At 59.6% G+C, this 27,870-nt stretch overlaps 1 protein-coding gene across 2 annotated transcripts; it reads right to left on the bottom strand.

The window, feature by feature from the left end:
- Nucleotides 1–2,833: 2,833 nt before the first annotated feature.
- On the bottom strand, nucleotides 2,834–27,011 carry LOC111767504 (aminopeptidase N). Of its 2 annotated transcripts, none has more exons than XM_070266423.1 (21): nucleotides 26,878–27,011; nucleotides 19,566–20,392; nucleotides 19,008–19,150; nucleotides 18,762–18,901; nucleotides 18,200–18,326; nucleotides 17,963–18,117; nucleotides 17,590–17,703; nucleotides 17,362–17,505; nucleotides 17,147–17,212; nucleotides 16,950–17,015; nucleotides 15,232–15,407; nucleotides 14,891–14,970; nucleotides 13,325–13,458; nucleotides 13,154–13,209; nucleotides 12,146–12,293; nucleotides 8,864–8,955; nucleotides 8,283–8,393; nucleotides 8,000–8,167; nucleotides 7,106–7,246; nucleotides 6,603–6,684; nucleotides 2,834–3,405 (listed from the first exon to the last, which is right to left on the bottom strand). In XM_070266423.1, exons 2-21 carry the CDS (start codon nucleotides 20,171–20,173, stop codon nucleotides 3,253–3,255), a joined length of 2,904 nt encoding a protein of 967 aa, XP_070122524.1. In that variant the 5' UTR covers nucleotides 20,174–20,392; nucleotides 26,878–27,011; the 3' UTR covers nucleotides 2,834–3,252. The 2 variants fall into 2 exon arrangements, with proteins under 2 accessions (XP_070122524.1, XP_023505693.2); XM_023649925.2 differs by having other exon boundaries at nucleotides 19,566–20,399; nucleotides 26,882–26,982.
- Nucleotides 27,012–27,870: the final 859 nt, after the last annotated feature.

Here is a 27,870-nt window from a genome sequence, read left to right as displayed (position 1 = left end):
TCAGGCTGCATCAGTTTGAACCCCAACGGTTACCCCATATTCCTCAGAATATATACCATCTTCTTCACCCCTCACTTCACAGGAGAGGACACACGCCCAGGGAGGGGAGCAGCTTTCCCTCGCCCCCAGCTAGGTACGGACACCAGGCCCCTGACTCCCTGTCCAGTGCTCTCTCCTTCCTGAGCAGACCCGAGGTCTCGGCTCCACGTCTCACAGCATCTATGCAGAGGCAGACCCGAACAACCGCCCGTCTGCCTCCTCTGGCTCCTGTCTGTCTGCGGCGAGTCCTTACAGGGGCAGAGAGAGGCACTGCCTGGTCCAGTCGCTGACGGCCACACTCCAGCTCTGAAGCCCGGCAAGGGCTGGAGTGGAACCAGGAGAGTCCTGGCCTTGCCCAGCAGCGGCCGGAGCTGAGCATCTTCTTGGACTTGGTGCCTAGTTCTCCCGGCTCCCTCCAGAGGCCTCCCCAGGAGGTGCCAAGGCAGAGCCCAGAGGCCACCCTCCCCCAGCTGGAGCTTCCGGGGACATCTGAGATGCTGCTGGAGTGAGGGGGCAGGCCCCGGGCTGGGTTATTCTGTCCCCCTGTCCTCCCCTCCAGGAGGGAGGCCCACCCAGGCCTCTGGGGAGCAATAGCCTCTCGCCTCCATGCGTGGCTCTGTCCCAGGCCCCTGCTCTTGGCTGCTCCTCCCTGCTGGGGGCCGGGCAGGAGAGGAAGAGGAGCTGATGCTGGTGCCCTGCTGGGGATGCCGGGTCTGCCCACACCTTCCTGGGGACCCCGGTCACCATCCCTAAGAGACTGCACATGGGCTGAGTCCCTCAGCCAGGCCTTCCCTGGACCCTGTGGTGTAGAGGTCGTGCTTCCTGAGGAGCCTTCCAGAGGCTGGGGAGGTGAGAGGGCCTGACACCACAGAGCCTCTCTCTGGTCTTCCGGGCTCGCCTTTCCCTGCTGGCCCTGAGCCGTCAACCCATCAGCAGGCGGAGCCCTGGGCAGGGGGCAGCAGCCTGGGTTCTAGTCGGCTCCTGCCCTGCGAGTGCCCTGAGCAAGGAGACAGGTGGGTCTCTGGCTCTGCATCCCTGGGGACTGGTTTTCTCCTGCTTCTCGGGGCAGGCCGTGATGAAGGCCTGGCTGTGGGCTCTCAGGCGGTGTGAACACGAGTGTGGATGTCACAGGCCTGGCCGGCTCCCAGTGGAGGACAGGCTTCCACTCACATGTGGGCTTTGGACCTGGGGTCTCCTCCCAGCTCCACTGAGCTGTGGCTTCACCTCCCCAGCTTCAGTTTCCTTATCTGCTGAGATGAAGACTGCCCTTATCTCCAGGGACTGTTGAGACAGAATGTGATAATGTGCATAAACGCTTGGCCAGGTGCCAGGCACAGAGGCTGGGATCCCTGCCGACTCTTCTCCCTGGAGGCAGCCTTCCCCAGAGACCCTAGATGGCGGGCTGGCTCCTCCCTGAGCCGGGGCCACCGGAGGGGGCCTGCCCTGTGGTCCCCAGAAGGTCAGGTGCCAGCCACAGGCCGCTGGGCACTGGCGACAGGAAGGGCTGGCCCAGGGGCCTGGGCTGGAGGGAGCATCCTGGTTGGGGAGGGCTCCACCCCTGAAGCATGGCTGACCCCGCCCCCTGGCCCGCCCCCCTTTGATGCGCAGAAGGGGTAAAAGGGGAGGAGCCTGCAGGCCCCAGACACCCTGCTTCTCGCAGGGGGCGGGGCTGTGAGGGAGGAGCTCAGGCAGGGCCTTGAGCCAGGACACAGGGCTGAGGAGGGCAGCGCCCAGCTCTCCTGATGCCTCGGGCTGTGCATCCTGAGATTCACGCACCAACCCTGTGGTCAGTGGTCTTCAACCGAAGCCCGGGGGTTTGGGTCACTTGCCCTGAACGGTGGCTGAGCTGTGATCTGTAACCAGGCCCCTGGGCTCCAAGACTCCAGCCCAAAAGGTCGCTGTGGTGTCAGTTGGAGGTGACCCCCAGGCGCCCTGTTGTCTCTCTGCCTCTCTCTCCCTCCCACCAGCCTCGGAGGCTCAGCTGGGCCTCCTGGAGCTGAGGCTGAGGTGAGCTTTCTATAACCGGCTCCAATGCCAGGAAACTACCACCCAGACCTGTGTGGACCACGAGGCCTGTGGGTCGCAGACTTGTCCTCAGAGTGGCCTGGCCTCTCACTGCCCTGGGTGACCTGGAGGGCACCTGCCTTTTTCTGCACACCAGCCTTGAAAACCACCAGTTGTCAAATAGGTATCTCCCCCACCCACCAGGGATTCTGGAGACATGGTGGGACGTGCCCCTGCCAGTGAGCCGTCATGCCAGGCCTGGGACGCAGGGCCTGCTGCCCCCCTGCCAGCCCCCTTCTCTCACTGCCCCCGGTGTCCCCGGTGTGCAGCTGTGGTGCAGGAAGAGGGGCCTAGCCACAGCCCAGCTCACTCGCCTCACGTGAGGGGGTTGCAAACCACAGCTTCTGGGACTATGGACACTCCTGCTTTCTGGAAAAGCACTCACTCTGCTGTCAGGACTGGCTCTCTGCCTGGCATCCAGCCCAGGCTCTCCCATCTCCACACGGGAACCACTTGTGTCCAGTAGCCAGCCCCCTGCCCCCACCAGGGTTCCCCAGCAGCAGCATCTCAAGCCCGCCATGGAATCTGGGGGAGATGAACACCACAGGCAGACCACACCACACCGGCGTCCTGTAGGAAGGACCAGCGGGCTGGGTGCTTCTCCTGTCCTAGGCTCCCTGGGGGTCCCAGGCCCCCCAGTGGTTCCCATACACTCCAGCCTCCCTCCATCCCGCTCTCCCCAGCTGTGGTGCACACCCACCCTGCCCCACTTTAGTTACTAGTCTGAAGCTGATCCAAAAACCCTTTATTTACATTTTCTCTTAGACAAAAATATACAGATCTGCTGCCCTGTCGATTCCTCAGGCTCAGGGTCTTTACGGGAAGGTGGGGGGGTGGGGGGGCAGGCAGCCCCAAGGCTGTTCTTGTCCATCGAGGACTCCTGCTCATCTGGCTCTGGGGCGGGGCTTCCCTGAGATCAGCCCCAGGGCCCTGGGGTGGGGCTGGCATGAGGGGCAGGGGCTGGGAGGTGCTTGGACAGTCTGGCCAGCAGGACTGGTCGCACAAGTGGAGAGAACGTGGGCCAGAGCCATCGTCCCTGAGGGCAGGACGCGGGTGCCTCAGGCTCCAGCACTGGGGGCCCTGCTGCGGGACCCTGGGACAGACGCACATGGGCCTCTCACACGGGGCCAGGTGACTGTGGGGATAGGACTAGTCGCTGTGCTCGGTGAACCACCGGAGCACCTCGTCCTTGTTCTCGTTCACCCACTTGATGTTGGATTGGGTCTTCTCCAGGGCTTGCTCCAGAGCCCGCGTGCCGGAGCCAAAGCCTATGTCACTGTTGTCCGCCTGGAACTTCTCCAACTGCCAGGAAAAGGGAGAGTCTTAGCCACAGGCGGGGTCTTCACACAGCCCGGAGGAGAGGGCCGCCCGGCCTGCGTCCTCCCTTCCACATCAGCCCCCTCCCCAGCCCCAGCGGGGACCACGGTCTGTTCTCCAGGACAGGAGCCTGCGGCCAAGTCCTCATCTAGGGCAGCGGTGGGAGATGACAGCCCCGGGGCTAAATCTGGCTCCTCAAAGGGTTTGCCCTTCACTGATGCTTCTTCATGGAGTCGACCTCACTTTGAATTGAATTGCAATCTTGATCCCATCCAGGTAGGAGAGGGGGACACATTAAACAGACACTGCAAGGACGCTACCCGCCACATTCAGAATGCGGCCCGTTCCAGACTACAAATGGCACAGTGGCTTCAACAAATAAATGGTATTTTTTTAAAAAAACAGATGTTACAGACTGAAAGATTATATTAGTACCAGAGGTTGTCCTCAGGGCAATTAGGCAAGAAATAAAAGGAACCCAGGAAGGAGGAAGTGAAACTCTCTATTTGCAGGTGACGTGATTGTGTATACACAGAACCCTCAGGGAGTCACAAAAAAACTATTAAAACTACTGTATTTGGCAAGATTGCAGGATCATAGAGCAAGATACAAAAATCAGTTGTATTTCTATACACTAGCAATGAAACATCTGAAAATGAATTTAAGAAAACTGTTCTGTTTCCATAGCAATGAAAACAATATAGTACTTAGGAATAAATTTGACAAAAGAACTGCTATATGGGTATGCTGAAAACTACAAAACATTGCTGAAAAAAATTAGGAAGGCCCAAATAAAAGGAGAAAAGACCCAAATAAACCTGTGTTAATAGATTGGAAGATTTAATATTATTAGCATGGCAATACTCCCCAAACCCATCTACAGATTCAATGCAATCTCTATCAAAAATTCCAAATGCCTTTTCTGCAGAAATTTGCAGAATGTGATCCTGAAATTCATAAAGAAATGGAAAGGACCAAGAATAGCCAGACAATCTTGTGAAAAAAAAAAAGCTGGAGGGCTCACACTCCCAATTTCAAAACTCACTACAAAGCTACAGTAATGAAGACAGTGTCCACTGGCAACGGGATAAACAGAGGGATCAAGGACATAGAAGTGGGCCCAGAAACCAATCCCCCCTTTATAATCAACTGACTTTCAACAAGGGCGCCAAGACCATACACTGGGCGAGAGAACAGTCTCTTCAAAACGGCACTGGGACAACTGGATGCCACCTGCAAGGGAAGGAGGCTGCACCCCTCCCTTCTCCACACACAAAAACTAAGTCAAAACTGATCAAAGTCCTGAATGCAAGAGCTACACTGACAAGACTCTCAGGAAAAGCGCGGGTGTGACTCTCCACGACCTTGGATCAGGCAACTGTTTCTGAGACATGACACCTAAAGCACCAGCACCAGCTGGACCTCCTCAAAATTGAAAACTTACGTGTATCTAAAGATACTATCAGGAGAGTAAAAAGACAATGCACAGAATGAGAGAAAATATTTGCAAATCACGGATCTAATAAGGGCGGAGTATTCAGAATATATAAAGATCTCTTACAACTCAACAATAAAAAGACAAATATCCCAATTAAGAAATGGGCGAAGGATTTGAACAGACATTTCTCCAAACAAGATACACAAATGACTAATAGGCACCTGCAAAGATGCTTAACATCATTAGTCATTAGGGAAATGCAACGCATAACCACGATGAGATACCACCTCCTGCCCACTGGGTTGACTATAATTCAAAAAGAAAGAAAATGAAAATAACAAAGAAATTGATTGGACCCCTCATACATTGCCGGTGGGAATGTAAATTGGTGCAGTCACTTTGGAAAACATTTTGGCAATGTTTCAAAAAGTTAAACTTAGAGTTACCAAATGACCCCAAAATTCCACTGCTAGGTGTATACCCAAGAGAAACCAAAACATATGTTCACTCAAGTATTTGTATGTGAATGTTCATAGCAGCGTTATTCATAATAGTCAAAAAGTAGAAACACGCTAACATCTACCTACTCATTAATGGATAAACAAAAGGTGGTACATCCATACGGGGGAATATTACTCAGCTGTAAAAAGGCATGAACCTGCCACAACGTGGAGGAATCTTGAAAACACTGTACTAAGCGAAAGAAGCCAGACACAAAAGGCCACATAGCATATGATTCCATTTCACGAGATATTCAGTATAGGCATGTCCACAGAGACAGAAAGTGGAGTAGAGGTTGCCAGGGGCCGGGGACAGGGGAAAGGGGAGTGACCGCTAATGGATATGGGGTTTCTTTTTGGGGTAATGAAAATATTCTAGAATTAGATAGTTGTGATGGTTGTACACCTTCAAAATATACTAAAAGGCACTTAAAATGGTGAATGTTATAATATATGAAATATATCTCAATTTAAGAAAATGACGGGGGGCCGGCCCCATGGCCGAGTGGTTAAGTTCTCATGCTCTGCTACAGTGGCCCAGGGTTTCTCTGTTTCGGATCCTGGGGGGGACATGGCATCACTCATCAGGCCATGTTGAGGCAGCATCCCACGTACTACAACTAGAAGGACCTTCAACTAAAATATAGAACTATATACTGGGGGGATTTGGGGAGAAAAAGCAGAAAGAAAAAAGAAAATGACAAATCAATCTAATGCAATAAGTTAACTTCGTTTGGCTTCTGATTGAAACATACGTGTCAACTGCAAAAAGAATTTTTTAAAAAAACAACTTAGAGAATTTGAAAATGGCCTGAGTATAAGATGGGAGGAAGGAATTGTTGATTTTCTTGGGTTTGCTAATGACAGTGGGGTTACGTTTAAAAAGTTCCTTTGTTTGAGATATGACTGAAGTATTTACAGGTAAAATTACATGATATCAGTAATTTGCTTGAAAATCGTCCACCCGAAAAAAGTGTTAGAAAATGTTGATAATTGTTCGGTCTGGGAATGGATCCATGGAGGGTCATTATATTATTCTCTTTACTTTTTGCCTACACAAAAATTCCAACGTGAATCTTTTTAATTGAATTGTCATCATGCAAAACGTCTGGACCTCCAGCCGCCCCTGTCAATGAGGAAGGCCTGGCAACACGGAGCCCAGGCTCCCCCGTGACCAGGTTTGGGGGAGCTGAATGGCGGCCCCTCTAGACTGGGGTGGCGCCCCAGAGCCCAGGGCTCCGTACCTGCTTCAGCTCATACTCGGTGGAGAAGCGTCGCGTCACTCCCCGGATGAGGTTGGAGAAGGAGAAGGACCCTCCACCGTAGCTGCAGGGCAGGGAGAGAGAGGGACCGTGAGGGGGCCGGGGACCAACGCTCAGTGATGGCAGGCAACACTGAGTCCACACAACTACGCTGTGACTGTCCCCGTCTTGTCGAGGAGATGAGATGACACGCCCAAGGAGACACGACCAGGGACCTGAATGCAGGTTGGGCTGCAGTGTCCCCGCTCCCATCTCTCCAGAGAACACTCCCACCGGCCTGATTCTTTCCCCCACGTGGGAAACAGATGGCATGGACCCGCCCTGTCTTCAGTTCCTGCCCCCCAGCCGACCTCCAGCTCTGCTAACTTCTGACCGCTCCTAGGCAGTGTCCACTGCCCCCAGCCCTGTGATGGCCCGTGCACACAGAGCACCCCGGGCCCCCCAGCCTGGGCACACACATCTCCCGCACGCTTCTGCAGACTCACTCCAGAAAGAGCTTCCTCCAGTTGCTCTGGATAAAGTCCCAGGCCAGAGTTTGCCCCACGACGTTGTTGGCGATGCTGATAATGGTGGAGGTGGCGTCCTGCTTCCGGATGAGGTCAGGGTTCAAGGTGTAACTCAGGTACCTGTGAAGGCAGGGTGCCATGTTAGTGACTACTTCCAAGGGCTGCCGTCGGACGACTGGAGAGAACCGAGGACGGCGAGGGCCCTGCCCTCCCCACACCCCTCCCCACATCCTCTCAATGTCCCTTCACAGAGGGGAGGGCTGAGGACTCCTTGGTCCTACCTCCCTCTTGTGGATGGGACACTGAGTTCCCTAAGCTGGGTCACTGGCTACGCCAGGTGTCGTGGCCGACACGACCTGGTGCCTGATAAATATCTGACAAGGAAGGAGCACTGGGCTTCGAGCCCTGCACCGTTTGGGCGGCCACTCCTGTCTCTGACGCTGAGGGTGGCTCCTCTGTACTGGGGCCCAGCTGACGGCACATGAGGCACGCAGTGGGAGCAGGAGCCCTCGTCCACGGGCTTGGGGAGCCAGCTGGACGTCCAGAAGGACTCAGGTCCAGCTGCACCGGAGCCCTCGACAGACAGGGGGACTGAGCTGCTGTCAAGTAAAGGCTGAGAGGCTGCAGGAGGTAAAGCGCAGGACACGCACGCAGACCTGGCTCCCATCTCCACTCTCACTGAAGCGTGCGGACCTTGGGCGAGTTGCTTTGCTTCTCTGAGCCCCAGCGTCTTTCTAATGGGGAGAGTCCTGCCCCACCCGCAGGTTTGTAGGACCCCAGGAACGAGGTGTGGAGGCCTGGCTGGTGCCTGCTCCTCCACAGCGGGCCCCTGATCCCGGGACGAGGGGACTCCCCTGCCCGCTCGGTCCTCACCTGTTGAGGATCCAGACCTGGGTGCTGCAGGCCAGGCCTGTGCGGAGCTTGTCAGCCTCGTTGACCAGCGTGGCGTTTCGGAACTGCTCCCAGGCGAAGCCCCACTCCCTCTCGCCACCCTGGGCGATGGCTTTGCAGTAGACAGTGGAGCGCAGGTTGGGGTGGATCCTGGCATGGGGGTGGGGGCGTCAGGGCTGGAGCAGCAGCGGGGAGGGTGGGGAGGGGCTGGGGAGGACAGGGTGTGGGCTTGAGGCACAGAGGAAGGTTGAGGGGACACACTCACGGGTTATTATCGGGGTCTCCCATCCACTGGGCGAAAAGGTTTGAGACCAGATCCTCACACGCAGAAAGCCCGTTGGAGCAGGCGGTGTTGATGGCATTAATCTCGTTGTACCTGCCCAGAGGCGACAGGTGGTCAGCATGCCTGGCCCCGACTCTGGCAAAGGGCCCCCTGCAGACACAGCTCCTGGCAGGGCGTGGGGCTGGGGCTCTGTCTACGCTGCAGCCCATCAGGCCCTCTGGGGTCCCCCGATTTGCTTTCGGCCTTGGGCCCCAGCTTCCTTGGTCCCAAAGGGAGCCCGGGGACACAGAGGGGCCCCGACAGGCTCCAGCCCCAGCTTCAACACCTACAGTCTGAATGACCAAGCCGGTGAGGGGACCTCGGAGTTTCCAGTCTGGTCCTTTGTACAAAGGGGCCAGATGGGCCCAGGGGCCCCACAGAGCCTCAGGCTGGGAAATCTCCCTGGTGGGGGTGTCTCCCTGCAGGTGGCCCTGGTCTGGCCAGGAGTCAGGAGCTCCAGGGGAGGACCCTGCCAGGGTGGCTGGGCCACCCGTGCCCTCCAGACCAGGAGAGGTCATACTCACTGGTCCATCAGGGTTTCTGGGCGCTGAGTCCAGTTGCTGGTGGTGGCCTGGAAATACTCGAAGAGGGGTTTGACCTGCTTCTGCAGGTATTTCTGGGGAAAAGAAAACATAAACAGCTTCAAGTGGGGCCTGACCTACCTGGACCCCACACAGCCTCTGACGTGGTCGGGCCCGTGGAGCCGCGGCTGATGGCTGCAGAAGCAAAGAGGCCAGAGATTCCGGCCTCACAAGGCCAGGCGTGCCCGCAGGAGCCAGCCCTCGGCCAGGATTCGGATGACTGCCCCGAGGTTCTTTCTCCCCAAAGCCTCTGTCCATTCTAACACCCCACGTCCACATGTCACCATTCTTACTGTAGCGTGGGACCCACCCACCCCCCTCACCCTCCCATCCTCCCCACACCCCGCCGTCTGATCATATCATCATACATATTCCGCAAAACACAGAAAAGCATGGGCAGAGGATAGGACTGCCCGGAGCTCACCAAAACGATGATTTCCGAGTTAGGGAGTCCACCCCTTCGTTTCTCTGCTCTACCTGGCACGTCTACAATGCTGCCCGCTGCTCTTCTTACCTCGCGTTGTACCGTAAGCCCCACCCACGTTATTAAGATCCTTTGCGACGGGCTTCCACACAGTAGATGGTCATGTGTGCCAACGGGAAGCCACTTCCGTTTGACAAAGGAGCAAACCCCGAAGAACCAAGAGAACAGAAAGGGATGGACAGCGGATGAGAGGCTGCACAGTGTGAGAGCAGAGGGCGCAGAGCAGGAGACGAGGGGGAGGGCGGAGTGGGCCCATCCCGGGGATGGGACGGGAGCAAGACTCGTGGGGACAAGGTCAGAATTAGAGGGACGGGACAGCAGGACAGGAGTGATGCAGGGCTGCAAACAGGGTGTTGGAGCCTCAGTCCGTAGAAGGATTAACTAAGCCCTGAGTCCCCCTTCTCTTCATGCAGCAGGCAGCCCCGCCCCTATCTCAGGTCAGGCTGAGCAGATGGCTAAGAACTGGGGTCCCCAGACACGTGGGAGGGTCGTTGGGCTGCAGAGAGGGCCAGAGGGGAAAGCTCACATAGGAAAGGGGTGCCCAGTTTCCTTCCCCACTCCTCTCCCAGAGTGTGAGCACCACCAGCCCAATCACAGGACAGAGGCCCACCCTCTGCAGATGCAGTGCTCTCAAGGGAAAACACTGACAGATACGCTTTTTTTTTCTTTTGCTGGGGAAGATTGGCCCTGAGCTAACATCTGTTGCTAATCTTCCTTTCATTTGTTTTTTCACTTCCTCCCCAAAGGCCCAGCACATAGTTGTATATCTTAGTTGTAAGTCTTTCTAGATCTTCCTTGTGAGCCACCACCACAGCAAGGCTACTGACAGACAGGTGGTGTGGTTCTGTGACCAGGAATCAAACCTGGGCTCCTGAGGCAGTGAGAGCACCAAACTTTAACCGCTAGACCATGGGGCTGACTCTCACAGACACTAATTTTGAGGGTCCTCATGAGGAGGGACTTGGCCACCCCATCCCCCCACAGCAAGACCCCCATCGAGAAACTCCCCTCCCCACGGGGCTTCCAATTGCTCTTTCCTGCCACACGCTCACATCCCAAGGGGCAGCTCAGCCTCCCACTTGAAAGGAGACCAAACACACAGGAGAAAAGGAAAACCAGGTAAACGCCCCGGGACTTCAGAGATGTTGCAGAGGACGCGGGAGCCGGGGCCAGCACCTGGATTTGAAAAGAGGATCCAAGAAGTGCAAACGGTCTGTCAGGAGGGGTGGCGAGCTGGGCTGAGGGCGCGCCCCCCAGGGCAGAACAAAACGTCAACAAGCTGGAAATGGAAGGACCAGAAGCCTGGAGGACCAGCGTGAGAGCAGGAGGATGGAGGACCAGGACCAGAGAGAGAGACCCGAGACAAAGGAGGGGAAGAGAGTGTGAAGGAGCCACAGAAACGTCGTGACTGAAGAGCAGGCGGCTGAGAAACGCCCAATGTCGGCCGCCCAGGTGGGAGCAGAGCCCACTGCCTCCAGGAGGGGACGGCCCCATTCAAGGAACGGAAATGAGAATGTCTCCGGGCTTCTCAGCAGCAACACCAGAGGCTCGACGTGGGTGGAGCAGGACCTGAACTTTCTGAGGATAATTTCCAACCCGGAACCTTCTAAACCCAGGAAAACTGTCAATGCAGTGGGAAGGGAGAAGAAGTTTCAGACAAGCGACCTCAGCAAGCCCACCTCTCACGAGCCTTTCCCAGGAACTCCTGGGGGACGTGCGCCCCAGGAAGGGGGAAAATCGAGGAAGAAGTCACGGATTCAGGAAAGAGGAGAGGCAACTTGGGAAAGCCTCCCAGCATGGAGCCGAATAGAAAGTTCTGGAAAGTTCTAGAAGGGAGCTAGGGACAGAGGGCTCCAGGAGGGATCCCTCCAGGAAAAAGCAAAGGGATGCGACATCTGATACCTTCGCACAAGATGTGTGAAGAAGGAAACATGACCCTAGTCCTCATAAGGCTCAGCAGAGGAGGATCTGTAAACAACCACAACGAATGAAGGCTGATTACCGCTTTCACAAACGTCGTGACTTAGCTGCATCAGGAGGATGGGGTGGATGCGAGGAAGGCAGGTAAATGAGTTAGAAAGAGTTAAACCTCACTCCCATCATACTTCTTCTACCATACTAGGAAGTTAATAAGTAATGTGAAAATAGTCTAAGAAAACATGATCTCAAGTGTGATCTCCAGGATATTCCATCAGACGGATGTGCTAGTTTCCTTAACCAACCGCAGCTGTTGGACATTCGTGTGTTTCTGTTTCTTTGTGTTTTATAAACAGCACTGCCGTGGACATCCTCGTGAGTCTGGCTCCATCCAGAGCAGGCGAGTTTTCCTGGGCCCCTGGCACGGGCTCACCCCTGCCTCTCTGCGTTAAGGCGCCTCCACCCCCTCACCTGGGCCTCACCTCCCAGGGCCTGCTCTGGGCTGAAGACGGAGCCCAAGGCCACGGCTGGAGAAGGCCAGGCCACCGCCCCAGCCCAGCCCATGTCCCGTGCCTCCTGAAAGTGCTCATTCCCCATCTGCCAGCTGAAAGTCTGTGTCCTCCTCGCCCCACCCCCCTACCCTCATCCCTTCCTCCCCTACTCCCCTTCTGGAGCCCGCGCCCTCCAGCCCTCTGTCCCTCTTGCCCCTCCACCATGAGCCAAGCTGCCCTCAACAAAGGACTGAGTGTGGTGCCCCCACCCCGGCGAGATTTGCACCAGCTCCCTCGCCGCCACTGCAGAGCTGCCCCGTGGCCACCACTGACCTGCATGGGGCCGTAGACCTCGGTGCGGTCGAACATGAGCTGGAAGTAGCTCAGGCTGCTCAGGGCCGCCTGCCAGGGGATGTACTCTGTCTCTCCACTCAGGAAGAGGGTGTTGTTTAGCGCCAGGGTGACAGGGACCTTTTGGGCACTGGGGACAAACAGAGTCAGCAGCCCCGCCCAGTCCAGCCCCACCAAGGGAACCCCAGCCCCGTCCTGGAGCTGAGTCCCTGAGCCCCAAGCGAGCAGCTTCAGCGGTCATGGGGTGCGGGGCTTGGGGGGGGCCGTGGATGCTGTGGGTACCACCAACCAGGCCAGCCCAGACCCTGCCCTCACCTACCGCCAGTCACCTTCAGTAAGGAAACTGAGGCTCAGCGAGGTGAAGAGACTGCCTAACGCCACACCGCCCGTAAGAGACAGAGCTGAGATTCCAAAGGACCCAAAGGCCCTGCTCTTTACTCTGCCCGCCTCTCCTCCGAGGGACTCAGGCCTCGGGCCTCCCTCCTCCCCCTCCTCAGGCCGCCTGTGCACATTTGTTCACAAATGCCCACGTCTATGGGTGACATCACTCCTGTCAAAGAACTTAGCACCTCTCGGGAACACAGTAGGCACTCAATAAATGTTTGCATATCCATGCTGCATCTCTCCCGTCCTGTCCTACCCAGAGTGTTAGGACTTAGCACGGCGGCCTGGCACTCAAGTGGCCCTCAGGCAGAGCCTGCTGCCCTGGAGGACATGTGGTTTGGAACCAGACAGGCCGGTGTCCTGCTGTCATGGGCCCCAGGACCTCAGGTGAGTACTCGGACTCTGGGACTCAGCTCCCTTACTGGGAAGGTGGGCTGGAACACTAACAGTCTCGGGGCGAAGGGCCGAGGAGGCTGGAGCTTGGGGAGCCGCTGCGTGGTGCCTGGCTCACGGGAAGACCGACAGGAGGGGGCCCTCACTCTGGCTGATGTCACCAGGCCCTCCACTGCTGAGCCAGGCGGCGCCCAGGAGGAAGGGGGCTCTCACCTGGCCAGGTTGAAGGCATCGTAGATGACCTGCGCACGATTGATGACGGGGATGGCCTAGGAGGGCAAGAGAGCACGTGACTGCAGGGCGGCGGTGGGGGAAGGACCTGCCATCTGGTGTCATCCTGGAGCTGGGTTCAGGCAGGGGACAGGATGGGGTGGTGACACCCACCGAAGGGTTTGTCTGCAGCTGAGTCTGAATCTTCCTCCAGTTGTCCTCATCGTAGTTCACCTGGTAATAGCCCGTCACGTTGAGGTTCAGCAGTACCCACTCGTCCCCTGTGGTTCTGAACAGCTCGCTCTGGTCTGCGGGAGAGTCAGAGCTGGGGCAGCTGCTCAGGAGGCCCAGGCGGGTCCTTGGGCCTCCTCTCTCTGGGCCTGGCCAAGGCAGCCTCCTCTGCAGCCTGGCGCCCAATGGCCCTCGGCCCCGGTGATGCCGAGGAGAGGGGAGGAGGGTGTGGGGCTCGGCTGCCAGGCCCACCTGCCTCTGGCTGGCCGGGGCCCTCAGACAGACCACAGGCTGGCTCAGAACCTCAGTGCCCGCCCGCCTCCCACGGGCCGGAAGGTGACAGCTGCCTGGACACCTCTATCGGCACAGCCTGGTCCCCTGAGAATCCCCTCCCCGCTGCCCCTCCTCCTCCTCCCTCTCTCTCTCTGTCTTTCTGTCCGTCTCTCTGTCTCTGCCTCTCTCAATCTCTCTCTGTCTCTATCTCTCTCTCTGTCTCTGACTCTCTCAATCTCTCTCTTCCTGTCTCTCTCTGTCTCTCCCTTCTTGTATCAGCTCTGTCACACCCCAGTGGCCGAGCGGGAAGCCCAGGGAAAGCCCCCTGTCCCGTCAGCCCCTGCCCGCTCATCTCGTCCTTCCATCGGCCCTCAGCACTCACCCTCATGGCCTCCTTCCCTCCTTTCTCCTGGCTGCCAGAGGGGAGCCTGCCACCCCTGCAGGTCAGACCTAATCGTTTGCCCACCTCCCGCCTGGCCAGCTTCCCTGGCCTGAGGACACAGCCCCTGTGGCCTGCAGCCTGCAGGGACCTCGGGCGCCAGCTTCCCATGGAGGGTGCACCTCTGCCCAGGCCCCCTCAGTCCATGCTCTCTCCCACCTCATTCCCCTGCAGTTGCCATTTCTTCTGCCTGGGGTGCTTTTCTCTGCCACCATTAGTCTGGATGACTCTGGCTCTTCCCCTGAGACTCAGCTCGCCTCCTCCAGGAAGCCTTCCTTGAACTCTCCGTGGAGTAGACTCTCCCCACTCCAGCTCCCTGCCACGGCGCCCCATAGCCCAGAGGCCTCACAGAGCTCCGGAAAGCACTCTGCCCAGATCTGGAAAGTTTCAGCTGCCCCTTCCCTCCATCAGCAGCTTCGGCCTGACAGAGGACGAGCCGCTCTGACCTCGGGTTCCTCAGTGCCTGGGCTCAGGGCTGCTCACACTCTGTGCTGGGCACTGATTAAACAGTTCCCGTGGATGCTCACCTTTAATCCTCACACAACTCCATGGGGTAGATATTATGCTCAGCCCCATTTTATAGATGAGGAAATGGACATCAGAGAGGGATGGTAACTTGCCCAGGGTCACACAGCTGGGCAGCAGCAGAGTAGAGGTTACACCCAAAGAAGTCGGCTCCATTTGTTGAATGAAACCATGAAGGAAGGCCTGGCTGAGGCCCGCCCCGACGCCCAGAACATGGGCCAGGAGCTGGGAGGGGGTGGTGGCTGCTGTGCACTAGGGCGGGGCTGGCTTACTTTGGGCTTCGCCCTGCAGCCAGTATTCCTTCTGCTGTGCACCATTTCTGATGGATGAGATGGGAACAATCCACAGGTAGCTGCAACGAGAGAGCCACAGGCCAGCTGGTGGGAGACGGCCGCTCATGGCCACCGCCAGCAGATGGCATGCCTGCCCGGGCTCACAGAGTCTGCCTGACTCCAGCACCGGGGGCCAGTCCTCTCGGCCCCAGAGGGAGAGCCCGCCTGCAGTCCCCGGGCTGGGACCGCAGCAGGCCAGGCCCTGGCGTGGTCGGGGGCCCAGAGCCACTGCCCCTCCGAACACTGGCTAGGACACCTGCTCAGTGACCCCATCTGCTCACTTGAACTCTGAGGGGCGGGTGACGTTGGAGTCAGGGTCAAGGAGGAAGTGCTGCTGGGAGATGTCCCCTGTCTTGGTGTCCACGGTGATGAGGGGGAAGCCCATCTGCAGGATCCAGCGGTCCATGATGGTGCGCACAGTGGCAGGCAGCCTGATGGCGGTCTGGTTGTCCACAGCCTGGGCAGAAGAGATGGGCGGCCCTCAGTGGACCGCCTGCCCCCCGCCCCGCCCCACCCAGGGCCACCCTGCAGCCCCTGGCCTCCCCCGACTGCTGCCCTCTGCTGGGAGGCAGTGGAGGAACATGGGGCCGAGGGCAGGAGCCGAGAGCGTCCCAGCCTCCGGTTCATCCCATACTGATGAAACAAATCCATGGGTGCCCATCCTGGGCCCCGACCTGAGGTGGGTGCGTGTTGGGAGGGGCACCCGGGCTGCCCAGGTTCAGCCTCAACAACCCTGGGGAGAGGAGACGGAGGGGAGGGAAACCAGTGTCCTTGTCACAGGCCGGCGGGGGGGTGGTGCCACCGTGGTGTGAGGAAATTGCTCCCAGGCGGGCTCTGGGGACAGGCCTGGGGGGGCGTTACTGTCTTCTCTCAGCTTTTCCCACCCACGTGCATTGCTTTCGTAATAGCAACAAAAAGCCAAGGACATGTGTCAGTAACTGAGAAAGTGAAACGCTCAGAACAGGGCAAGAGAGAGGGAGCAGAGCAGGGCAGGGGGACACGCTGAGGGTGGGGGGCTCCGGGGCTGCAGAGACAGGGCTCAGGGACAGAGGCAGGGCGGGGGTGCTGCAGGGGCGCCTGGCATGGAGGAGGGCTCAGCTCTGGGGAGGAGGGAGCAGGAAACCAGGGCAGAGCAAGGAAGACAGAGGCCCTGGAGGGAGCACAAGGCAGTGAGTGCCCCCTGTCAGCCGGCTGGGGCAGGTGGCGTGGGCACCAGGCTCAGGGCAGATGCAAGCTGGGCTGGAGACTGGCCAGGAGGGCACTGGAGCCCAGCTGTGACTCTGTGACGAGGCCCTGGGTCCCCCTCCCTGGTCAGACTGGCCGTGGAGCCTGAGCATCTGGGACTGGAGGGACCGTGCCAGCAGTGGGGGAGAGCTGGGGAGGAGGCCTGGGGCCCAGGGTTCTGGGGGTCAGTGGGGCTGAGGAGGGCCACAGAGAAGGGGCGGGGACAGCCGTGAGGGAGCGGAGATGCCGGGAGATGGAGGCGCAGACCCCAGCCCCAGGAGAGGCGGGGAGGGAAGGCAGGAGGCTGGAGGCGGGCAGAGGGTGTGCCCACCGACAAGGAACGCTGGGGTGTCAGGGCAGAGGAACACAAGGTGGGCCGGGAGGAGGGTCAGAGCTTGCTGAGGGTGCTGGACTGTGCAAGGTCTTGCCCGGGAGGAGCCAGTCCGGGCACAGGGCAGCCGCAGTGCTGCTGAGGACGGATGGGCTCCCAGGGTCCTGGCAGAGGAAGGCTCGGCACGTTCCCACCTCTGTGCTGGGGCCTCCGCGGCCCCTTCTGAGCTCCCGCAGCAGGAGGAGGCTGCCTGCCCAGGCCCTGAGCCCTGCCCTCCCACAGCCCTTCAAGGAGCCCTCGCGGCACCCAGTTTACAGAGAAGCACCCAGGCTCCCACTGCCGGCCCGGCTGGTGAGCAGCGGAGCTGGGCTGTGATGCACCAGCCACCCTGAGACCTCGGTGTCTCAGGGCCCAGCACGCAGCTCAGGGCGCGCCGGTACCCACCTTCTGCAGGTGCTCCCACAGGTCCAGGTAGGTGGTGCTCTGGTAGGAGAAGGCGTGCAGGTAGGACTGTGGGGAGACGGGACATGGTGAGGGCTGGCTGCGCCCCGGTGCTGCACTCAACCTCCATGGCAGGGGCTCCGGGACAAGGGTTGGGGCCGGAGGAAGCCCCCCTCCAGGGCTGGCCAGGGGCTACTCACCGCCAGGCCCTTCTTGAACAGCTCCTCAGTCAGGAAGTCGGACAGCATCCTGAGGACCGAGGCTCCCTGGAGGAGAGGCGGCTCAGAGGGCTGTGCTGAGCGAGCAGAGCCCTGTGCCCCCATCGTGCCAGCACAGATGCTCCTCCGCGGGGGGAGTCCCTCCTCCCTCCCCACACCCCCACTGTCTCAGGACCAGCACCGAGGCTGGGCAGCACCTTGTTGTAGGCGATGGAGTCGAACATCTCGCTGATCTGTGCCGGCGTGTTGACCTCATCAGCAGGGGTCGTCAGCGGGTGGGAGGAGGCCAGCGCATCCACGGCCATCACAGGGTACACGTCGTTCACCACGATGAGGTCTTTCTGCAGATCCCCGCACCCATCAGGGGACAGGCCGGGAGGGGGTGACCCGAGCTTCCCCCGCCCTCCCAGACCCCACAGACTCACCAGATTCCAGGTGGGCTCTGCGTAGTCAGCACCCAGGTACTCCACATAAGAGGCAAAGCCCTCGTTCAGCCACAGGTCGTTCCACCAGGCCACGGTCACCAGGTTCCCAAACCACTGCAGGGGAGGGAGGTCAGCCGGCCAGCCGCTCTGGCCTTGTGGTCACTAACAGTGCCCAGAGCTGCCATTCACTGTGGGCCCCTACGAGCCAGGCACGGGCTCAGGACTTCCCCGACGTCAGGGTGACTCCTCCCTGCTCCGATGGCCAGTGGGCCCTCCTCCCTTCTCAGCGGCCAAGGGCAGAGCTGGGACTGCGCCCTCTCCTCCCAGAGCCCCTCAGTGTCCTCCTCTGCCCTCCGCACGATGGGGCGGCTACCTGATGGGCCAGCTCGTGAGCAATCACGGTGACCACGCGCTCCTTGTTGCTGCTAGAGGAGGAGAGCGGGTCGAACAGCAGAGAATTCTCCCGGTAGGTCACCAGCCCCCAGTTCTCCATGGCGCCGGCGTTGAAGTCAGGCAAGGCAATCTGGTCTGGGGAGACCGGCCGTTGGCAGCGTGGCCTCTGGGTCTGGAGCCCCATCCACCACCCCCCGGTGCACAGGCCCCTCACTACCGGATTTGTCAAGTGGGTAGGGTGTGTCATAATGTCCAGCGAAGAAGCTTAGGATGGGGCCTGTCACATTCAGGGCGTAGCTGCCGTGGCCCTCTGCAGTGGCGCTCGGCCGAGCCCAGATCCGGATCTGCAAAGAGGATGGATGTGGCTCAGGGCCCCTCTACAGTCCTGGTGCAGACGGCCCGAGTCCCGGGGCCCAGCAGGCTGGCGGGGGCACCAACTAGGTTAAACTGGGAGGCCTGGTCAGCAAAGGAGAGGCTGGGGGCCTCTGAGGGGCTCTGAGTCCTAGGGAGGAGCCTTTGGGGAGTCACAAGGGTCAGAGCCACCATCGTCTGGTGGCCGTGAGCTGGGAACACCCGTCACGAGTTGGGACCCATTTTTCAGAGGCAGAGACTGAGGGTCAGAGAGCTTAAGACTTTGCTGAGATCCCTACCCTCAGAGCTGGCATTGCATCCTGGCATTGAACACCTCAGGCGCTAGGACAGGGCTGAGGATCAACAGGAATGCCCCTCAGGCCAGGACCATGCCATCCGGGGAAGGACGGGATGGCCCAGCTCCGTACCAGGACATCATCGGGTGACTTCGACTCCACATACGTGAACTCGCTCACGATGAAGGCCAGCAGGTATGTGGACATTACAGGTGTGCTCTCAAACTCGGTGATGCTCCAGTTGGGGTCTTCAGAAAGTGGGACACTGGGACCTGGGCATGGAGAATCCAAATAGCTGAGGACGCACAGCCCCCACCCGGCACTCCAGCCCAGGTCCCTGCTTCCCAAGGCCGTGAGGCCCCGGACAGCCCCGCTCACCTCTGGGCTGCATGTTGGACAGGGCCGTGAGGTCTCTGGGGTGGATGAGGGTGATGTTAAAGCTGGCCTTCATGGATGGCTCGTCAAAGCACGGGAAAGACTTCCGGGCATCTGGAGCCTGCATCTGTGTCGTGGCCAGCACCCTGCCCAAACCACGGTGTTAGAGGCTGTGCCGGCAGAAGGCCTGCACCCCATGGGGGTGGGGGGGAGAAGGGGGGCTTTAGGGTGTTGCTGGGCATGCAGAGGAAGGGGTGCACAGCAGGCTGTTCCGGCCTAACCCTGCCCCCCGCCACAGCTTCTGGCCAGGCACACCCGCTGACTATGGGGGCTCAGAGCTCCTCTGGACTCAGGATCAAAGTCCTGGCAGGCTCCATCCCCGTATTAGCTGGGAGACCTTGGGCAAATTTCTCTCCTCTGAGCCTGCAGAGGGAGGGATGGGCCAGCCTAGGGCTCCAGAAGGTTCAAAGGCCTGGAATCCAAGCCCTTCCTTGGCCCTCAGGCACCGACTCTGCCTCCACATCTCGGATCTGCCCCCGCCAGGCCGGCCCCTCCACTTACTTCCTGACATCGCCATCCATGTACTCGCTGCGGTAGAAGCCTGCCAGGTCATCAGCCAGCTCCCCCTGAAACTTTGTGTCCATCTCGTACAGGCTGCCCGCCTCCAGTGGGCCCTTGAGGTGCACCACCAGGTACTGGGTGAGCTCCACCAGCTCAGTTCTGTCGATGTCGGGGGCCTGGGCGCCACCCACACCCCGCAGGACCACCCTGTGCTCCTCGGTGGTGGTGTAGTTGAGCTGCTTGCTGTGGATGATGATGACGTCGGTGGGCTCCTTGCAGGTGAAGCGGACAGTGCTGGAGCCCGTGAAGATGTACAGGCCCTGCTCATTAGGGGTGAGGTAGGGCCTCAGGGTGACGTTGTAGGACTCTGGCACCAGCGTCGGGGGTAGGCGGTATCGGTTCCATGGCTGGCTTTGGTCCAAGGTGGTGGCCGCGGTGGTGCTGGGGCTCGTCGGGGGGCTGGTGCTGGCCGCAGTGGAGCTGGCAGCATTCTTGTTCTTCTCCTGGGTGTACACCACAGACAGAGCAACGATGGTGCACACGGCCGCCACGCACAGGACGATGCCCAGGATGCCCAGGGTCTTGGAAATGTAGAAGCCCTTGGCCATGGCTGGGAGAGGGAGCTTGGGGAGGCTGAGGGCAGGTGGGGACCAGAGCCACCTTGGGCCAGGCTTATATCCCCAAGGGGGAGGAGCCCCACTGCCTGAAGGCTGGGCAAAAATTAACCAGGGCTCAGACAGGCGAAGGTCACTGGACTGGGCAGGGGCACGCTCTGCCCCGGCTCAGGAGCGGAGATCAGGGAACAGCTTGTGGACTGCGGCTCAGGGCTGCCTGCTGGGAGCAAATGGTGTCTGGTTACAGGCTGCTGGCTGCCCAGGGGTCTGCCCCAGTGCAGAAGGGCAGGGAGCAGGCTTCAGGCTCAGCAGGTAGAGGGAGTGGCCAGGTGGCTTTGGTCAGCCTGCCAGCCAAGGCAGTGGGGACAGAGGCAGGAAGACCTAGGTTAGAGTCAGGGAAGCACTTCCCAGGAGCTCGAGGGGAAAGATGCAATGACCAGGAGAGTCGGCGTGTGGCTTGGTCAGGAGCACACTGGGCAGCCCGTGGTGGGAGCCTGGAAGGATGCCCGGGCTGCTCAGCGATGCGGCCCTTGTATCTCCCGGAGGAGGGAGTCCCCCCTCCAGCTTCCCCTCCCTTTCCCTCCCTGCCAGAACTTTTCCCTCAATTATCAGCTCACTGAGTCGGAAAAAACAAGTTGTTTCTCCTTTTTTTGTTTCAGAGAGGAGGCTGGGGGAGGATTAACCTCTTCCCAGTCGAGACCTCGGGCTGATAACTTTACCTTTCTGAGACCTCTCTCCTCATCAATAAATAGCAGTATTCCCCTCTCATGTGTGTTCAAAAGATCGAATGAGAAAACATGAAATGCCACACAGCAGAAACGAACAATCGGTCCCTTCTTTCTCAGAGCTCAGCCTTTGCCTCTTTTCCGATTGTGGTAGAAATGAAGACACTGTGTAACGTAGTCAGTAAAATCCGTCCTCACAGGAGAACGATGCTCATCGTCACCCTTGCCATCCAGCAGCCCAGTTTCCAAGGACTTGACCTGTCCTGACCCTCACTCATTTCCAAGTCCCTGTCCCCTGATCTGGCCATGTCCTCGGGCAAAGCCACTCCACTGTTTATGTGGACACTGCGGGACCCTCGTCCACTCCCCACTTCCACTCGGGACCCCGCAAACCTGCTCGCCACACAATTGGGTCATTTTCCACCACTGCTTAAAACCTTCCTTTTGCCGGTAGAATCCAGACCAAATACTCTAAAGGGACCCAGAATTCAGCGGCTGTCAGCCTGCCCACTTCCCAGCCTCGTTCTCACCACGTTCCCCTGTGTCATGGCACTCCAGCCACTCTGGCCTTCATCCAGCCCTTCCACCACAGAATCTTTGCACGTGCTGTTCCCTCCACCTGGCTCATCTTCTCTCCCTTGTTGCCTTGGTTCATTCCTACTCATCTTTCAAGTGTGTCTCAGAGAAGAGGCCTCGACCTCACTGACCTGCTCTAGCCCCATGAGCTCCATCAGCACCACAGACCTCTTCTTCAAAGCCCCATAATGCAGTGCAGTTTCCCATTTGATCTGTGTGGTGATGACTTGAGTCCTGACTGTCTCCCGCACCACCTGAGGCCCCGCGGAAGCAGGTCCTTGGCTGCTTCTGCTCTCCAGCACTCGGCACGGTGCCTGGCTCGCACGCAGCAGGTGCTCAATACACATCTGTTGCGTGAACGCACACACGCGTGAACGGGGAATGATACTTGAGTGAGTCGGGTCAGGAGTGGCTTCTTATCCAGTCTCTCTAGCCCCTGTCCACTCCTGTCCCCGCCGCCACTCTTGCCTTGGGAGAACCCTCTGCCCCCTTCTCGAGCCTCCTGCAACCACGGCACACAGGCAGCACTCTTGTTGGAGCCACACACATCTCAGGTCCCATTTGACTGCCCCGTCAGCTTATCAGCTCCTAGGGACCAAGCTCGTCCGCCGCTCCCTGCCCTGGCTTGGGCCTGCCATCCTGACCCTGCGGGAAGGCTCAGTGAGTGACCGCACGCTGGAACGCAGCGCACGCACAGATGAACTCATCCAGGTACAGCTGCAGAGGGATGATTGCCAGCCACCCCCGTCAGGCCCGGGCTGTTGGTCAAGGGGCATCAGAGGGAAGGCAAGTGCCCGGGAGAGGGCTCCAGCTCTGGCACGGTGACAGGGACCAGCAGCACCCGAGGGTGACGTAGCATGTGCTCCCAGTCCCCCTCCATCAAGGCCAGAATTTGCCAAGGGAGCCGTCTTTACGGTGCCCCTGTGGGCTGGCACCCAGGGCCCTGCCTCCCCGACCCCAGTCTCCCATGTCCCTGACTGGGCCCGCAGCCCCTCCCATCTCTGCAGAGAAAGATCCCCAAGCCACTTGGACTGATCGCTTCTCCAAACAAAGAAGGAGGCCCTGCCTTGCCCACCCTGGGCGCTTCCTGTTTGCCTTGGACTCAGACCACGGGCCCAGCTGCCTGGAAGCTTCACCCTTTTGGAAAAGGCCTGTGGTCTTCAAAGTTGGCGTGGCATGCAGCCCACCGCCCCGTGATGAGAGCTCCCTGCTCCGGGTGCCAGGCCGGCCCTGGCTGGGACGCAGAGAGGGCATGCTCCGCAGCCCCCACCTTCTGTGCTCCTGCACAGGGCCCGCCTCCAGCCCTGGCCGTGGCCCAGGCCTGGCCATCTTCACACCCCTCTGGGCAGTGGTGGCAGTGCTGTCCTGCCCATCACCCAAGCTCACCACACCCCTCGGCAGAGGCATCTTCCTCTCCTGCTCAAACCTGGTCTCCAGTCCTGGCTGCCTGTGGAGGGAAACCTCAACTCTGGCTGGAGCCAGAAGACTTCCGTGGACTCGATCCCCTGGCCTCTCCTCTTCCTAGTGCCTACTATGGCTCCAGCTGCCGGCATTTCCCCAAACCCTCTGGGTTTTTTCATAGCTCTGTGCCTTTACTGATCGTGGTTCCGCTGCCAGGAATGCCTTTCCTCTCTCTCCTGTGAAACTTCTACTCATCCTTCAAAACCCAGCTCAAATATCACTGCCTTCTCATACATGGCAGCCCCTCTCCCCTCTGTGCTCCCCTGGCCTCCGGTTCACACCTCTATCACAGCACTTATGAAAAGGCCATCTAGGTGTTCAGAAGCCTGCCACCAGTCCGAGGCACCTGAAGGGAAGGCTCTGTGACTTTGTGCACCCCTCCAGGCCTAGCCCAGGGCAGGAACATGATAAATGTCGGCTAAATGCGTGACAGCATCCACAATCCTCGCCATGGCTTACAGGTCCAGCCAGATCCAGCCCCCAGTGACTCTCTGGTCTCATCTCAAGCCCTCTGCCCCTGTCGCCCTCTGTGCCCCTGCCCCGCCCTCAAGACCACCACACTCTTCCCTCCCTCACCGCCCCACCCCAACCCAAGCTGCTGGAAAGCCTTTGTCTTTGCCTCACCTACCGCCCACTCGTCCTGGAGGCTCACTACACTGATGCCATCCCTGGACAGCCCTCCCAGACCCCAGGACTCTGAGTGCCACGGGGGTGGCATCCTCTACACCAGGAAGGACATAGGACACAGCAGGGGGCCACACACACTCGTGGGATGGACACATCAGTAGGAAGATGAGAGACTGCGGGTAAAGGCGGGAGGCGCAGTAACTCCGAGCCCGGCTCCCAGGACAGCTTCCCCACACACGCACGCCTCCCTGGGCCCCCAGACTGTGCGCACGAACCACCTTTGAGAGCTCTGCCCCATGTGCTCCTCCTGCACATCATTCACTGAGTGCTTTTCTTTAAATCAATTCACTGCCTACTCTCCTTCTGAGCAATAGTGACCAGGGAATCTCGTTGGGCCTCTCGTTATATTTCCTCCAATAGACATGTCAACTCATGACTGTCGGTTTAAAGCTATTCCTCTAGGTGGCCCCTAAAATCACCCTGAATAGCTGCCCCCACTTTGGGACTCACTCTCCATCCTGTATGGCTCTGGGACGGTGTCACCTGCAGACTGTCCCAGGAGGGGCTTTCTGCAGGCCAGCAGAGTGTGTGCGCCCCTCCTCCTGTTGGGCCCGCGATGGGGAGAAGCTGAGCACCTCTAGCCCCGTCTCGGCTGAAGCAGCCTCTCCGCGGGTGTTCACATTTCTGCCCTGTCTGCGTTTTGGTCCAGAGAACAAAAGTTCTCCTAAATTTAAAAAACAATTAAGGCTGACAACGATGATGCTAGAGAACATTTAAGTCATAGCCACACGTGTAGAAGACATGGATCAAGTAGAAAAAGGCAGCTTTGTCTCAGAGGTGGGATACTAGCTGCCTTCTGTGCAAACACGAACCTGCCAGGAGCTGGGCGGGGCTGTGGGGGGAGAGCCGAGGGCCAGAGGAGGGCAGTCAGGCAACCGCCCTGTGATGCAGGCCCCTGGCAGACCGCGGGGCCTGGAGATGCTGCTGGTCACCTCATGCAGCTTCCCCCATCGGCTGCAGGGCTGGGCCAGCTGGGAGCTTCGGGACATCCTGAAGCCACCTGTCTGCTCTGAAGGAGCAGTGAGTGGGGGCGAAGACAAGCCTGGGGTCCCAGCACAGGCCACACTCTGGCCCCGCAGGCCCCTGCCTGCTCCCAGGCTTCTGTTCTAAAGCCTCCACCCACAGCTTCAGGAGGCTGGGCCTGGGCCAGGCCCCAGGGTGCTTCCTGTGGGAGCCTCCAACTTCGTCCCTCCTGTGGGAACCTCAGGAGGCCCCAATGGAAAGTCAGCTGCTCTCTGGCCTCAGCCTCCTGAGCCCAGGGCAGGGCGCTCAGGAGGGAAGCAGCAGAGGGGCCCTCATGGGGCGGGGCAGAGACAACCGGCCGTGCAGGGTCCATTCTGGGCTGAAATCCTACCTGGCAACTCCCATCTGTGTAATTTGAGCACCCACTAAGTGCCCCCCCCCGAGATAATCACCACCATTTGGCTGCTGAGGAAACCAAGGCAGAGGGTAAGTGACGTGCCCAAGGTCACATAGCTAGTTAATGGCAGGTCCTATAGCCTTCACTACACATGCCTCGGAAAGCACCCTCCACAGAGCCCCCCACACTGTCTACTGCACAGCGCCCAGGGGGTTAGAGACGCGGGAGGAGACGCACGCCTTCAGCACACCGACACGTGATAACGAGTCACAGAAGCAGATCTGGGCAGGATGGAAGGTCTGACCATCTTTGAGAGGAACTGGGTGTCCCTTCTTTGGAATGTTCTAGGCGCACACTAAGGGGCATGGAGAGGGCGTGGCTGCTGCGAGGAACAGCTGGGAGACTGGAACCTGGTGGAAGCCTGCTTGGGGGCTCTGCAAACGGGCCAGGAACTCCAAACCCCCAGACCAGGCCCAGGAGCTGCAGGTGATTTTGGGAAATAGAACTTCTCATCAGCAGGGGAGCGCTGGGGGCTGCCAGACACAGGCCTGTGGAGGACCCTGGCCCTGCCTCCCGGTGGGGGGGGAAGCCAGAGCCACTGCAGGATCTCTGCTGACAGCACCCCGGGTGGGGCCCAGGCTGGGTGATGGCTGTGGGCTGGTGTGAACAAAGGCACCCAGGGGCCTCAGTGTGAGCAGCTGGCCCACGGTCCTTGTCACCCGCTCCTGGACTCTCAAATAACCCCCAGCACAGGGTCGCGGATCTTCCTCCAGAGCCACAAGCCCAGGAACTAGGCCCAATTCCAACACCTCAGCCCCTTCCCACGAGGGGACCCCCACGCAGCTCCCCAGAATTCTTAGCCAGAAAACTCTTGAAGCAAAGGGGCTGGAGGACTTGGCTTAAGGGCTGTGGGAGTGATGAGGGGCTGGCGCCCCATGCCCAGAAGGCCCCCGGGGAAGCAGAGAGAGGCGCTGGGCTGCCTCCCACTGGGGGGCCTGTTACCCCATCTGTGAAATGAGAGCAGCTCTCCCAGCATCCTTCCTGCGATAGGCCAGCCTGAGATTCCAGGGCTCCTCAGGACATGGGTTGGTGGCCGAGGTCTGACATGGCCCAGGATGCCAGCGCGCTGCCGGGAGGGAGGAGTCGAGAGGGGGCGTTGCCTGGCTTGCCCAGCCTGCTGCCCTGGCTGGCGGCCAGTCTCTGGTGGACTGGAACCCCACTTCCTCTCGGCCTCATCCTTGTTCTTGTTCCCCTGCTGGCCCAGGTCTGCTGCCCCTGCTCAGAACCAAATGACCCAGGGGCCCTGGCTGAGCCTCACCTTTTGCAGGTGAACAGACCGAGGCCCAGAGAAGCCCGGGGCGTCTAGAGACCCGGGGACTAAGCCTCAGTGGGCGCTCAGGTCGGCCTGGGACCAGGGCTCTGACCACGCGAACCACAAAACCCGGCCGCTGAGGTCCCGGGCTCGACCGGTCCTCCACCCCCTCAGATGCCAGTGGGACGGGGTCCGCGGCACCCGCGGGGTCTCTCCATCTTTCCTCCCCAGAGGGTCTGCGCCCCCGCCCCTGGGGCCGCTTCTCCATGTGGGAGGCCCCTGACCGCTGACAGGCCCACTGGGGGCTGCCTGGGCCGCGACATTGGAGCGGGATCTTGGCCACAAGAGTTCACCGCACCCAGTGGGACTCGGTGCGCCCACCCGGGAGGGGGCGTCGGCAGCAGACGTCGGGGCTCCGCACACGCTCGCGTCCAGGTCCCTTCCCGACCTCGGCGGCGCCCCCGGACCGCCCCACAGCCCCGGCGCCCCCCGACTGCCCCGCAGTCCCGGCGCCGCCCGACCGCCCCGCAGCCTCCGCGCCCCCCGCCCGCCCCGCAGCCCCGGAGCCGCGCTCCACTTGCCTGCGGCCGTCCGGGTGCTCAACCTCGGCCGCTCGGAGCCCCCTCCCGGGACGAGGAGCCGGCCAACCACCGCCACTGCCCCACCAGGACCTGACTCCTCCTTCCCCGACTGTGTAAAGGGAAGTAACCTGACCCGACCACCGCTCCTCCGGGGTTAACTCCTTAGGCCGCCCGACCAAAGCGCCGCCCGATTCCCCGCGCCTGCCCGCCCGCAGCCTCCCCGGAGCCCCCCGGGGTGGGGGTGGAGGTGGGGGTACCTGGGCTCCTGCTCCCCTGTGGCCCCTGAGCCCCGCTGTGGCTGCAGCCCCAGGGCTCCGGTCCCCCACATCTGGACAGCTTCTGCCACTGGGGGAGGCGCACAGAACCTCGCCCTTCGAGTTGAGGGGAGAGCCCGGTTCACCCAGAAAAAGAAACCACGCATCCTCCGGTTAACTGAATAATCTCTCCAGGGGACATAATTTACCTTTCGGGATACCTGGGGCTCAGCATTAAAAAGGTAGACGTGCGGCAGGACCGAGTGAAAAACAGACCCGAGCTAGAGGTTTGTGCCTCTCATGCGGATCCTGCTTCCAGAGGCCGCGCCCCGGGACAAGGACTCCTCCGCTCTGGGCCCCTGTTTTGCGCAGTGCTGGATCCTGTTTGTGGTCGTCTCCTAGGCTGCCGTGAGGAGCTAACACAAATTGAAACCCTGCACATTTATCCTCGTGCAGCTTTGTCAGTCAGGTCCAGAACGGGTCTCACTGGGCTCAAGTCAAGCACGTCCCCAGGCTTCCTGCTGGACGCTCTGCGGAGCATCCTTTCTTTGCCTTTTCCAGCTTCCAGAGGCAGCCCACACTCCTGGGCTTGTGGCCCCACCGTTTTCAAAGCCGGCGCGGCCCATGCAGTCTCTCTGACTTTGTATCACTCCGACGGAACCCTTCTTCTGCCTCCTGCTTCTGCTTTTTTTTGTTGTTGTTAGAATTTTTTTTTTTTTTTTTTTTTTTAGGATT

This window comes from Equus caballus, chromosome 1 (assembly GCF_041296265.1).
Source record: "Equus caballus isolate H_3958 breed thoroughbred chromosome 1, TB-T2T, whole genome shotgun sequence".
Classification (NCBI taxonomy): Eukaryota; Metazoa; Chordata; class Mammalia; order Perissodactyla; family Equidae; genus Equus; species Equus caballus.
Note: the sequence above shows the minus strand (reverse complement) of the source record. Positions and strands in the feature narration are given on the sequence as shown.